The sequence below is a fragment of the Anolis sagrei genome, chromosome 4, assembly GCF_037176765.1.
Source record: "Anolis sagrei isolate rAnoSag1 chromosome 4, rAnoSag1.mat, whole genome shotgun sequence".
Classification (NCBI taxonomy): domain Eukaryota; kingdom Metazoa; phylum Chordata; class Lepidosauria; order Squamata; family Dactyloidae; genus Anolis; species Anolis sagrei.
The window spans coordinates 132,869,171-132,882,475 of NC_090024.1; the positions used below are offsets into that span (position 1 = coordinate 132,869,171).

At 37.9% G+C, this 13,305-nt stretch overlaps 1 protein-coding gene across 2 annotated transcripts in view; it reads right to left on the minus strand.

Annotated features, from left to right (window-relative positions):
* The window catches only part of MTA1 (metastasis associated 1), a 60,709-nt gene that overhangs the window by 20,703 nt on the left and 26,701 nt on the right, over positions 1–13,305 (minus strand). For both annotated transcript variants that reach the window (XM_060774297.2, XM_060774296.2), the window contains exons 13-17: positions 10,777–10,928; positions 9,671–9,860; positions 7,294–7,383; positions 4,596–4,748; positions 2,511–2,546 (exon numbers count right to left, since the gene is read on the minus strand). In XM_060774297.2, coding sequence (XP_060630280.1) covers positions 2,511–2,546; positions 4,596–4,748; positions 7,294–7,383; positions 9,671–9,860; positions 10,777–10,928 — 621 coding nt within the window. The remainder of the gene's footprint in view (positions 1–2,510; positions 2,547–4,595; positions 4,749–7,293; positions 7,384–9,670; positions 9,861–10,776; positions 10,929–13,305) is intronic.

Consider the following 13,305-nt stretch of genomic DNA (forward strand, 5'->3'; position numbering starts at 1 on the left):
AAGGAGGGGCCTGGCGCATGGGAGGAGTCAGTGGGAGGAGCCTGGCATGACTCCTCCCTTGGAACTGTGATATAGGCCATGGGGGCAGCCGGCGCCGACAGCGTCGGCATCGGGGGAGTGGTTTGGCTCTCCCTCGCGTCTTGCGCATGCGTCAAACGGTGTTTTGCCGATCCCGGCTCCGACTCCTTCAGGGACGCATGCGAAGGGGTAGAGCCTTCCCCCATGGCCATCTCCTCGGCGCTCGCTGGCTGTTTTGGCTCAGCATGAGCTACTACCTTTTTGGCCGGAAGAAGAAGAAGGCCTGGAGCCTTTTCTTTTGTTTTTTTAACTTTCTTAGGCCGCGCCTTTACAGCAGAAGACGATTCAGGTAAGTTCTTTCCTGACGCTACGCCTTCATCGCCATTTTGCCTCTTCGTTGGTAATGGCGGTAGGAGTGCCTGCTCATAAAGAGCTGCTTTAAGTCTAATTTCCCTCTTCTTCCTCGTTTGAGGCGTGAAGAGTTGGCAGATATGACAGTTTTGAAGCATATGCCCTTCGCCAAGGCATACAATGCAAAGAGAATGCGAGTCGTTGTCAGGAAAATTAGCCTGGCAAGCTGTACAGCGTTTAAAACCAGTTGTATGAGACATCTTCAGTCCCACACACAGTTCTCCAGTAATTGAAGCTAGAGTCTCAATTGCCGTACTGCCTGTATGCGGCGGTTAAAGAGAACTGACCGTTAGCAGCACTTGGGGCTATTTATGTGCTCGGGGGTGGGCGTGGCTTAGCTAACGGTTTCAAAGAGTCTCGAGATTGTCCGATGCTGCCTGCGCGTGCGCAGGAATTACCATAGGTGCAAATCACAGGTGGTCACGAGGGGAAACTGTCAAATTAACAATGTGAAAGTCTCTATGAGAACTTTTGTGGCAAAGAGTGCGGTAGAAGTAATCTAAATAAACGTAAAAACTGAAATTGGAAAAAAAATAACCTTGTGCATTACTACAGTATATTATCATTCTCTCTAAAGCTGAAACAACTTTAAAAGACAATGGATCACACAACAGACTACAGAACAGGCATCTACAAGATCAAGTAATGAGGAAATACTGGTGGTTACTCTATAGGTAGGGGACATGCTTCTTGGAGAGAAGGTAAAACCGTAACATTTCAGATACATATTTCACAATCTATAAATACAAAGCAGATCACAGCATAGTACAATATTTGCCAGGGCCTATCAAAGCCAACAAATTCAACCTTCAGGACTCATTGACATAAGGTCCCCTGGCATCAATGCAGCAATTTTGAAGCTACCAGTGCCTGAACAACCCACAGACCCCCAGGTGTTTACCAGCCGACCTAGTTGCAAGCAGTCGGTCACTACAGCAAGCACAGGTGTGAGGTTGGTAGCCGACCTAAAACCTTCCCAGAACACTTACTGGGTTGTAAATGACATTGCAGTGATAGCAAAGTACCATGCATGCATAGTGTACATGCAATTTCAAGCACTCAGGGGAGAAAGTAGGGCAATTTCCAATCCTCTTTTAAGTGTGATTATGCATTAATTGTATCTCCCAACAGAAGCAGCATTATAATGTGTCAGTGCTACAGGATAACATTTATTGTGGGGAAAGCAGGCCTGGGCAGGTGAAGTCAGCCCCAGGAGGCTGACAAAGGGCAGCCTGTCCAAACTCCCCACCCTTAGCCACAATAAACCCAGAAATGGACCTACACACCTGAGCTACCCGCTATTAAATCCAAAAGTATGTTTCAATTTGTAAACAAATAGAGTTATCCCATTATGAATGGAAAACTAGAATTTGTAACATAACATAATCCAAAGTATCACTTGACTTTGTAGTATAAAAAATGAACTGCCCCGAGTCCTCATGGGGAGATAGGGTGGGATATAAATAAAGATAATGAGGATGATGATGATTATTATTATGGAATTAAATTCACAGTACAGTATATGAATTAGAGGCAGTCCCCGAGTTATGGACAAGATAAGTTCTGTAGGTTTGTTCTTGTTGGAACATATATGTTTTATAAAGTGTAACTCCAGGCATTTTTTCCAGTTTTGGATAGCATAGGAGAGGGTTAACACCCTTGTAACATTTGTTCTGCTATGTCCCTGTTAAGAAGATTTCACCTCATTTTCTGCCCTGTGTCAATTGGATTTTGAAAATGTTGGCTTGTCTTGGAAATAAGGATTAGTGAGAAAGCTTCAGTGGAGACACCTTTTCCCCATTATAACTCTTCCAGGAGTGAATTTCCCTTCCGAGGGGTAGATTTTCTTTCACTTCCTGTTGTCTCACCCCGGCCCGGTTCTTGACTATAAGTTGAAAGTAAGTGAGATGGTTGTAACTTGGGGACTGCCCGTACACGAAAACTATGAAAGGAGACCATATATATGAACATCACACAAACAATACTTCCATATAGCACAAATGAGTGGTGTGAAGGATAGCAACAGGTAAAACTAGAAGTTATAGTTGTCTGACACAAGATGAGTAAAGTCAAGATCTTACCTTTGCTAGGCATCAAAAGGCGCTTCTTCATACTACCTAATATAAGAAGGTGAACATAAATATATATATATATCACTAATCAGTATTATTTTAACAGTTTGAACAGTGTAATATTGATTTAATTTAAGAACCAAGAATGGGCAGTGCCAGAGGAAACTTGTTTTCTTTATAATACAGCATGATGACAGGTGTAACAGGTACAAAGTTCAATTTTAAAAGCTCCTAGGAGCTATAGAGTCACATTCAAATGTGTTGGTACTTGGATTTTTTTTGTACTGATAGTACTACTAATAGTAGGAGAAAGAATTTGAGGCTTAGGAATTAATATTGCCTAATTTCTTGTCTTTCGCAAGCAGATGAAAACGTATTTCTGCAATCGGGCATTTATGGAATGATGAGGGGCAGGCTGCTAGGAATTGTGTGAGTGAGATTTTGGGTGGCTGTGTAGTTTTAAATGTATTTTAATGTTTTTATGTTCGTGACATAAATTATTTAATTGTCTTCAAGCTTTATATTTATATTTTAAAACATTTGTTTTGTTTTAACTGTGTTGTGTCATGTTTGCTGTTAGCTACTTCAAGTCCTTATACCAGGAGAAAGGAGGCATAAAAATAAAGCGAGTAAATAAAATAACCAATACACCTCTCCCTTTTAATTAAATTCCTTACCATGGTGCCTCCCCAGTACTAATTTAGGGCATAGCTACTGCAGATATTTAAGGATTAGCATTTTATAAGCAAACTAATAAAATGGGGAAAATATACAATTGATCATATGCATATTGATTCATGTATATATTTTTCTGATGGCTGTAGTAATCATTCAGCTTTGCTGCTCAATTCTGCTTTGCTCAGAAAATACTGAGCCTGCTAGTGGATTATGATAAATACAATTCAATACAATTGAATGAGGATGGGATAAGGAAGATTTATTTTCACAATCTGACAGAATACAATAGAAAGAGAGGTTCCTCTAAATAATTCTCATTCATTATTTTACACAAGAGAAGAGCTTACCATTGTTGAATTTACACTAGATTCACTATGCTTTCTACCATGAGATTTACTAAACTGATAGAGAAAAGACATTCCTGCCTCTGTCAGCAGAATGATGTTAAACTAGTAAATAGTCTTTGTCATTCGATTTAAAGAACATTATGCAACACAATTTTTGTTGTTGGGTTATAAATGTCATTTCCTAATTGAGTTTATCATAAAAACATGGAAAAAATTACTAAACTGCAAATTTGCAGGACATCCTGCAGCATATTTTGCTATAGTTTTTATATGAGTATCCCATAGAGTCTCAACCAATTCAGCATAGTTTGTGGCAGCCACAAAAACAAACCTTTTGGAGTTTAACAACTACTTCCTGCACAATTATATGTTTATAATGATATGTATATGTTTTTAATGGTTTTTGTATGGTTTTTATATTATGTGCTAAATGTTTTTAAACTGTATTTTATGTTTGTTGTGGCATCAAATTGCTGCCAACTTGTAAGCCGCCTTGAGCCGCCTTCTGGCTGAGAAAGACGGGATATAAATACGGTAAATAAATGAATAAATAAATAAGAAATAACAATTTCAAACCAGGAGCAGATTTTTTGTTACTCAGTGTAATCCTTAATGAGGTTCTTAAAGATCAAAAGCCACAGTATACACAGGAATGGATGGGAAAGACACTATTTAGGAGTTGATCCTCAGCAACGAAGTATGAGAGCAGGAGCAGTGGCAAGAGTATATAATTATACTGTGGTTTTTAACTTTGAAATTGTTTTGATGGATTTTAGCTGTGAATTTAGTGCTGTTTGTGTTTAATTCTGTTTAAATGTTTGTATGTTTATACTAATGCTTTTATGTCAAGCTGCTTTGTGTCCCCTTTGGGGAGATAAAGCGGAGTACAGATAAATATAATAAATAAATAAAAATTCATTATTTTTGAGAATATTTTTCAGACAAAAACTTACTGAGCTACTCTAACACAAGAGGGATTGATATTAAGCGTATATAACATGACAAGTTATTAAGTTAATTAGACTAAAGGCTTCAATGACGACAAACATTATAACCAGAAAATATTTACCATCTATTCCATTGTGTTGCTCATAGCTTCTCTTTCCCAAGATGGTTGGTGATCCATTGTTAATCATTGCAGAAAACTTAGTACAAGGCACACTGTTGAGGGAGCCAGACAAGCTCTTAGCAGGATCAGGCTTCAGAGAGCAAGGATGAGACTCTGCACAGAGAGGGGAGTATGTTAGAGCCATGCTGTAAGAGATGGGGAGAAGCATGTTTCTTTAAACATGGGATGGGGAACCTGCCTTCCAAGGAACATTTCATTTCTGACTCTTAGGCATGAACTAGTGGCTGTGTCTTTTCTCCTTCTGAGTTTTAACACATCCATTTGCAATGGTATTATACAACTGAACTAGATCGGATTTTTACTCCTTGTGTCAAAAGGGATTGAGGCCCTGCTGTTCAAATCATTTCTCTTCTATGTATCTGTTTCCTATGTGCTTGTATGGAATTATTACAATGTTATTCTAAACCAGGCATTCTCAAACTGTGTCCCTCCAGCTGTTGGGCCTTCAATTCCCAGAATTCCTGACAATTGAAGAAGCTCATTGGGGCTTCTGGGAGTTGGGAGCACAAACAGCTGGAGGGCCACAGTTTGCGGATGCCTGTTCTAAACCAACATAAATGTGTTTAAGCATGGAAATATAATACAATTGTTTCCTACAAATAGGAAATCAGCAGAAGATGTAACAGCATAATAAATAACATATTTACTCACTTATTTCAATGGGACACATATAAGAAGTGTCCAGATGACAGCACTATTTAGTTTCTTTTAAAGGATCTTCACAACAGACTACAGAATAGGCAAGCCAGGGGTGAGGTGGGCTGATTAACAATTCTCAACAAGGTGTTGTTTGTTAGGAGTCGTATACAATGTGCTTCCAGGGGCAACAGAAATGCTATTTAAAAGATCAAATACCCTGGAAGTGGAAGACAATATGTAATAAGCATGTTTAGGACATGGGAGAAAGATGATGGGAAGTTGGGGTGGGAGAGCAGAGGAACCACAAAGTTGTGGGAAGTGAGCCAAAAGGAGGAGTTAGGGAGAGAGTCTATGGAAATAAAAAGTTAGCAACCAATTGATAGGTATGACATATAGCTTGTTCTTTCAGACCTTTGCTATACACTATGACTGAGGACCTAATTTCACAATCACACTAAAGAACACATATTTTAATATTGGATTGATTCTGTATAAGAAAGTTACATAATTCTCCCTGAAGAGAGAATCCCCTCCATTATATCCAACTAGAGGCAGATTTCACTTTTCAGAATTTTTTTTATCAAAGATAACTAAAAGACTTTAGAGTAGTGGTTCCCAACCTGTGGTCCATGGACCACCAGTGGTCAACAAGAACTAAAATATGGTCCGTGGCCTCACCATTACTACACCGTTGCAACAAGAGCAACTGGACCCGCAAAACCATCTTATAGTGCTGAGGCTTATTAAATATGGTTTTTTGTGGGCAAGCAGATGGCCACTATTGGATGATGTATGTTATGTATCGGAAACTAGAGCTGGTATAGTCTATCCAATGCAATTTTCTAAATCAGCACCCCAAATAACCAAACCAAATCTAAAGTTGACCAAAAACCGATTTGTAACCCTTTTGGTACTAATGTTGGAGAGTGGTTCCTGGTAAAAAAAAAAAAAAAAGAAGCTTGGGAACCACCAATTTACACTGACAAAAATTGCTATTCTGCCATTCTGAAATATGGATCTCAACCCATGAATTTATGCACAATATATTATGGCACCTCTTGTTTTAATGTTACTCTGAATAATGTAGCAAATAATGTAGCAAATGAAACTTTGTGTATAAATCTTTCTGTTCAATAACTGCTCAACAGGTTTAAGAAACCCATGCAGCAAGAAATCATGTGATACATAAATCCTAGTATTTAATCAGATTTATGATCAGATTATAGTGAATAGAATTGTAGTCTTCATTTTCAGTTATAACAGTACATCTTGCAAAGGAAGCAAGTTTCATCAAACAAAAACAATATTATTTGGAGGGGTCAGTCTAAAAAACATATAGATAATTCTATCGAAACGATATTACTACAGAATAATGCAATGTTTCATATTATAAGGCTTTTCTCTATACAGTCTGTTTCAAGAACTTTGCTTATGTGTGTTCTTGAGCCTGCTTTGTACTAGTAAGCTCCAAGGAAAAAGGTTATATCACTGGAATGATTTTGAGTATCCGAACAATTAGGATGATATCATTAAATGAAGTGAGTTATTTTCCTTTGCTTCAGCAAATAGCTTGATAACAATGGTGGTTTACAGAGCAAGCAAAAAAATTCTATCATGACAAACCATTCAACTGTCACTAAAACATATTACTTTATAGGTAAGCTCATTATGAAACAAAACCTTGGAGATAAATAATGTTCCTATCAGATAATGTTCATATAATGTTCCCCAAAAGTGCACTTTTACATCCCCTCTTCTTTCCCTCCTTTATTATTTATTTATAATGACTTTAACTTATCAAAAATTATGATTGGATAGAAAGTAGAGCAGCAGATAGAAGACCTTTTTCCAACCCTCTGTTCCCCATTAAACTTAACAGGCTTTCTGCAAGATTATGATATTATCATCATCTTCAACATCACCATCATTATTCCAGATCACAGTTCATGCACAGAAAAATATGTCAATGAACTGGAAAATTATTCCATAATCTAGTTACCTAGATACCGAAGTACTGCTTCTAAAGGTTTCCTAACAACTTGCTTTAGTAACAACAAATTTTCTGAAGCATCTGGTAATCGAGATGCACCTGAAAGCAACATCAGAATAGAAAATTATTAATTTCATACATATTGAAAATAAATCATATTTCCAAAGCCACTCTTTTCTGAAAGGGTTTCAATAGGAAATCTACGTAATAGGATAGACAAAGAATAATATTTAATACAAGTTGGAGTGAAAACACCATCTTGTAATACAGATAACCCCCAAGTGAAAAGGGTAATGATTCTGTTTAGTGCTCCTGGGCATTTAGAATTTACAGTGTTGTTAAGGCCTCCTGGAGGTTGGCTAAGAAGCGGAGCAGTACATCAACGTTTCTTTTGTGCTCTATAGTAAGGCTTCTTAAACTTTTTCACTTGGGACCCTTTTTGGCCTGATAATTTTTTTTCATATAGTTATGTATATATAACATAGGTATAGCAATCAAACATTTGTTGAATACAAATCTGCATTGGCAAGACTGGCTAAACAGGCTGATTTTCGTTTTTATGGAGTACAGCTGGAGAATCTTCTGCAGAGTTCACTGTAAATTCTGCACAACAGATTCATGTAAATGTCTAAAATACCACCAGGTGGTGTTCAGAAAACTTTTTGGGACCCCAACATTGAGCTAAGGGGATCCCACTTGGAATACGCATCCACTGTTTAAGAAGCCCTGCTCTATAGCACTAGAGAACCCAAACTCTAATACCCCCCTTTTTTGTTTTTCAACATAATAGAAACCTTTTTTGTATTAGATAACAATGGAAGAACAATGCCTCTGTTCTATATCCACACTTGTACCCTTCCCCATTCCTCATATATTTGCAATAAAAATTACAGTGATACCTTGACTTAAGAATTTAATTTGTTCTGTGACCATGTTCTTAAGTCAAAACATCCTTATCTCAAAAATAATTTCCCCCTTGAGATGCACTGAAATGCTGTTGATCCAGTCCGTCCCCCTGAAAACCACCCCATTTTTGTTATGTGTTTTTTTTAAAATAAAAAAGTACTTTATAAATAACAAATAATGTATAAAATGTTCAGAGATAGGCAGTCTTTGGTTCCATCCAGTCACTGTGGATAGGAAACACACTTGAAGCAACAAAATGTGTTGGCCAGTGTACAGCAAAGCAAACAGCATAATTTTCTTCATATTCCCTCCCTCTCTTGCACTCCTGCTTTCTCTTTCTTCTTAAAGCAAAACATGCAATACTCCCTGTTTAGACTAAGGCTCTGTTGCACCAGGGTGGATTGCAATCTCTGGAGTGGAATCTCCAGATTGGACTCCTCCCAGAACGTTCAGGGGAAGCAATAACATGGAGCTGGAGTTTCTGCCTTACAGCAACAACCAGAGCTGCTCCACTATGAATCCAATCCAGGTTTTGTTTCTCTCTGCCAGTGGTATTCTTGGGGGGGGGGGGGGCAAGAACACCACTGGTGACACTGAGTTACTGTTACAACTGGTTTAGGGGGCAAAGAGGCATCTTTTGCACTGTTCGTAGGTCAAAACAGCGTTCAGACGTCAAAATATCACTTTAGGCCAAGCGAGGATTTGCAAGTTAAAACATACTTATGTTGGGACATTTTTATGTAGAGGTTCTACTGTATATGAAAAAAAAGTATTGCATTAGTTTTACTGTAATCTGCTTTGAGTCTCTTGTAGAGAGAAAAGGTGAGGTATAAACAAACATAAACATAAACATAATAATAATAATACATTTTGTGATTTAATTTCTTTTAATTTACAAATTTAGACATTTCAGAATCTGTGATTAGGAACTCTCATTTTGGGTGTCCCTGCTAACTTCCAAGATAATGGCCCCCTTCCCATTGTTATTAGAATATAGAATCATAGAGACCATCAAGTCCAACTACCTGCTATTCAGGAAAAGCACAATTAAAGCACCCCCAAAAGGTGGCCATCCAGCCTCTGTTTAAAAGGTTTCAATGAAGGAGCTTCCACCGTACTCCAAGGCAATGAATTTTTCTGTTGAGCAGGTCTTACGGTCAGAAAGTTCTTATGTTCAGGCGGGATCTCCTTTCCTATCATTTGAATCCATTGCTCTGAGTCCGAATCAGTCCGAAGCAGTGGAAAACAAGCCTGCTCCCTCTTTCTTATGATATCCTTTATGACATATTTAAACATGGCTCTCATGCTCCTTCTGAACCTCTTCTCTCAACATTCTCAAGTATATATTTCCTCAGCAGATGCTCAGAACAAGCCTTAAAAGTGTTCTCTTTAATTATATGACTCAGTTATTGCACAAAACCAATGTTAAAAATACTAAAAAATAAAGTTAACAGTGTGCAGTTAGGATGCATATACTCACATTCGGTTTTGATTGCTGCACTGTTGATAGGCGTGTGAGGGTGTCGTGCTGCATGCCATGGACGCAAGATGTCCCTACATAATCGCCTGGCAAGTCGGGTCAACTTTGTTGTGTGTAGATAGAAAGCTTGTCGTGTTTTCATGGCAAACTTAGGGCTCCCATTGTTTCTTGCAGATCCACTGTGAGGACTCTGGAAAGAGGCAAATTTGTGACACAATTGATCAGAAGCATTCCCTGAAACATATAGCGTGAGTGGTGATACAGGATCCGCAGTCACGCAGACTTTGATCTAGAAGATTCTTGAATGTTTGTTAGGAAACTGGAGCAATAGAGATCCAGAAAATGCAAATATGTATGAATGTACCCCTTTTTTGTTCAATCGCCCCTAAACAATTTCAGCCTTTCCAATGGAAAAAATTATAATAGAAGTGGAAGGAAATCCATCTTTATTTAAATATATGTCCTTTTAAAATAATGAGGATTATGGAGATTTAAAAACTATTGCTTTAGCTGCACTTCCTCCCTCTTCCTTTGTAATGCAAGGCAGTTTACAAACCCTGGAATTTAATTCTTTGGAGAACGGAGGAAGGAGGAAAGAGACCTCAAATTCACTTTTTAAAAAACCGCCTTGCCAAAGAAGAAAAGAGAAGAGTTGAGCATAAGAGATTTCCATTACATAGTTTTTAAACTGCTTTGCCTTCCGGGAAAGAAGGAAGGCGTGTGTGACTATTATGCAAGGAAAACAAAAATATTATTTTTGGCACCCAAAAAATAGTGGATGCGACAATTATGCAGTGGTGACGATTATGCAATGAAATACGGCTATTACAGTATCACTGGAGACAAACTTAATGTAGGGTTAAGGTTGGTGTATTTCTTGAAATGATTAAGAAAAACATTTTAATTTCCCCCATTTATGTCAGTTCTATCCTCAGAAAGTCATAAGAATCTCTGCTGAGGGCATATGTTAAGGACAAAATAAAGTGAAGAGTACCACACATCTTGTCTTATCTATTTTCACTTAATTTTTGTGATCTCTAGCCCAAAGGCACCAAAAGATTGCCTGAGTCCCTTAGTTGCTTATGGAACACTGTGAATACACGTACCAAATTGTTGCGATTTGGACCTGGCCGTTCTCCGTCTAGCCGGGTTGGCATTTTCAAGCCACCATATTTCTTCCAGTATGTCCAACAAGATGTACAAAGCCGGCACTGCATGTTAGGAGGGCCCCAAGAATACCACTGGTGAGACTGGGTCACTGGAAATGGCAAAAATAGAGATATTTATTAAATTATGACTGAGGGACATACTGCTACTCTTAAGATGCCTCCGTTGTAAAGGAAACACTGAACTTTCCCAACATAATACACTAGATCAACATGTGCAGATAGAAGGCATAACTTATATTGTAACAGAAACTTTACTTTGACATCTTAAAAAAAACTAACATTTTCCATTTAAGGAAACACTTAGAAAATATTTGCTATGAAAATGTAAAATACGTTATGTGCAAACTTTGTTGAATCGGAGGAGTTTTTATCCCAGCGATGATTAACGAACTCCTATAGGTGAGTGTGCATGTAAAATACGGCTATCACTTGACAGGAAAGCTTGGCAGGCTTTGAATTCCTGTGCTATATTGATTCAGCACTTTGGAGATCCAGTTGTGGATCAGCATTATATCAAAACAAGAAGAATCAAGCAGACCAACCATTTCATTTTGTTTAACATAGAAAGGGTTCTATGGAGACTTCATATGTAAGGGCTCCTTCTTTAGAGTACAAAAGAGCAGCTAAAGTTTTAACCAATAGTGTAGTTTTGTAATTGTTGTGTAGTTTATAGGTTGTTGTAATTGCCTCTTTGTAAATTGTCTTTATATGTGTGTACACCGCCATGAGTCGCCCTAAAGGGCTGAGAATGGCGGTTAATAAATGCATCAAATAAATAAATAAAATAAATAAACAATAGCCTCATGCTCAGAATGGATTAGTAAGATCATCATTTATTGTTTTCCTTGGATAAATAATCAAGTAAGGATTGTTTTATATAAACACCATAGTTTTTGCTTTGTTTGATTTTATGTTCTGTGAGGCAGCATTAAAACAGACCATTCATCTCTACAGATAGCATGTTTTTCTTTTTTATTCTTACCACCCTAAGAAATAATTGACAGGCAAAGTTGTCTGGAAGACTATTTCAAGAGTAAGCAATGGAATAAGGAACAATGATCTGAAAATCATAGGTGTGCCAAGAGATTATTTTACAAGAAATGGGGAGGGGGGAAGCTGAAAGATGCTCCAATAAAAAAACTTTTAAAAATGGAATAAAAACATGTTTGCCAATCTATCTCCCAAGGAAACCTTACAAGGAAATGACAAGCCTGAGTGGAACAAGATCAAAGAGATGTTAAGAAAGACATTGATATAACAGCCAGAGCTAGAGGGAAGGAACATTTTAATAGGAATAGGCAAGCGTTATTTGCCTCCTAGTGTTATTCTAGTATACACGCACATAAATACTACTTCTCTATTAAAGGCTAGAAAACACTTCTTGCCTTAAGGGCTATTACATCTATTGACTAGATGTTTGAAATGTTCGATTTGGTTGACAAATTAGTTACAAAAATATATATTACTTTTCCTTCAAACAGCTGAAGGCAACATGAGAGAAGCCTCCCACAAGGACGGTAAACCATCAAGCATCCAGACGTCCCCTGGGCAACATCCTTGCAGACGACCTATTCTCTCACACCAGAAGTGACTTACAGTTTCTCAAGTCACTCCTGACATGAAAAAAACCCTCCCAATTTACCATATATCTTTCATATAATTTATCTAATTGTGGTATTTAATTTATGACAGGATTCAAGATATAATTACCCATAGTATCTATTTTCATTGTTCAAAAGCTGAACTTGTGAAATAAGAATCCAGGAAATTGCCCTTAAGCAGATATTAAGTGAATTTGCTTCATTTCTATAGTTTCAATGGAACAAGAACTGGGAAGATCTAATGTGGTATAGTGGATAATATTAGACTAGGGTTATTCAAAACATCGAACAGACATTATATTCCCTAGGCATATCCCATTCTATCCCGCGGTGGCAAAATGGGTTAAACCTTTGTGCTGGCTGAACTGAAGACCTGAAGGTCAGCGGTTCGAATCTGCGAGAGGGGGTGAGCTTCCATCTGCCAGCCCCAGCTTTCGATGCGGGGACATGCAAGAAGCCTCCCACAGGATGGTAACACATCCGGGTGTCCTTGCAGATGGCTGATTCTCTCATACCAGAAGCGACTTGCAGTATATTCCCAATTTGCTTCTGACACGATTAACAATATCCCATTCTTTAAGTCACAACTAATTTACAGAGCTGTGTGAAAAAAAAATGGAGAAATAGAGGCAGAACTTCCTAGTTTGGTTGAATGTCTTTGTAGGAAAGCTAGAATGAATGAATGAATGAAACTGTTCCAGATTGATGTGAAGGATTCTGTATGATTTTCTCCCTTAAAACCTGAAACAAAGGCGTACTGATCAATATGAGCAAGTAGATGGGCAGCAAGAAATTTCAGTATACACAAATCAATAATGGTTGAAATTGCTGGCTTCTGCCTCTCAATAAATCCATTATTTATCTC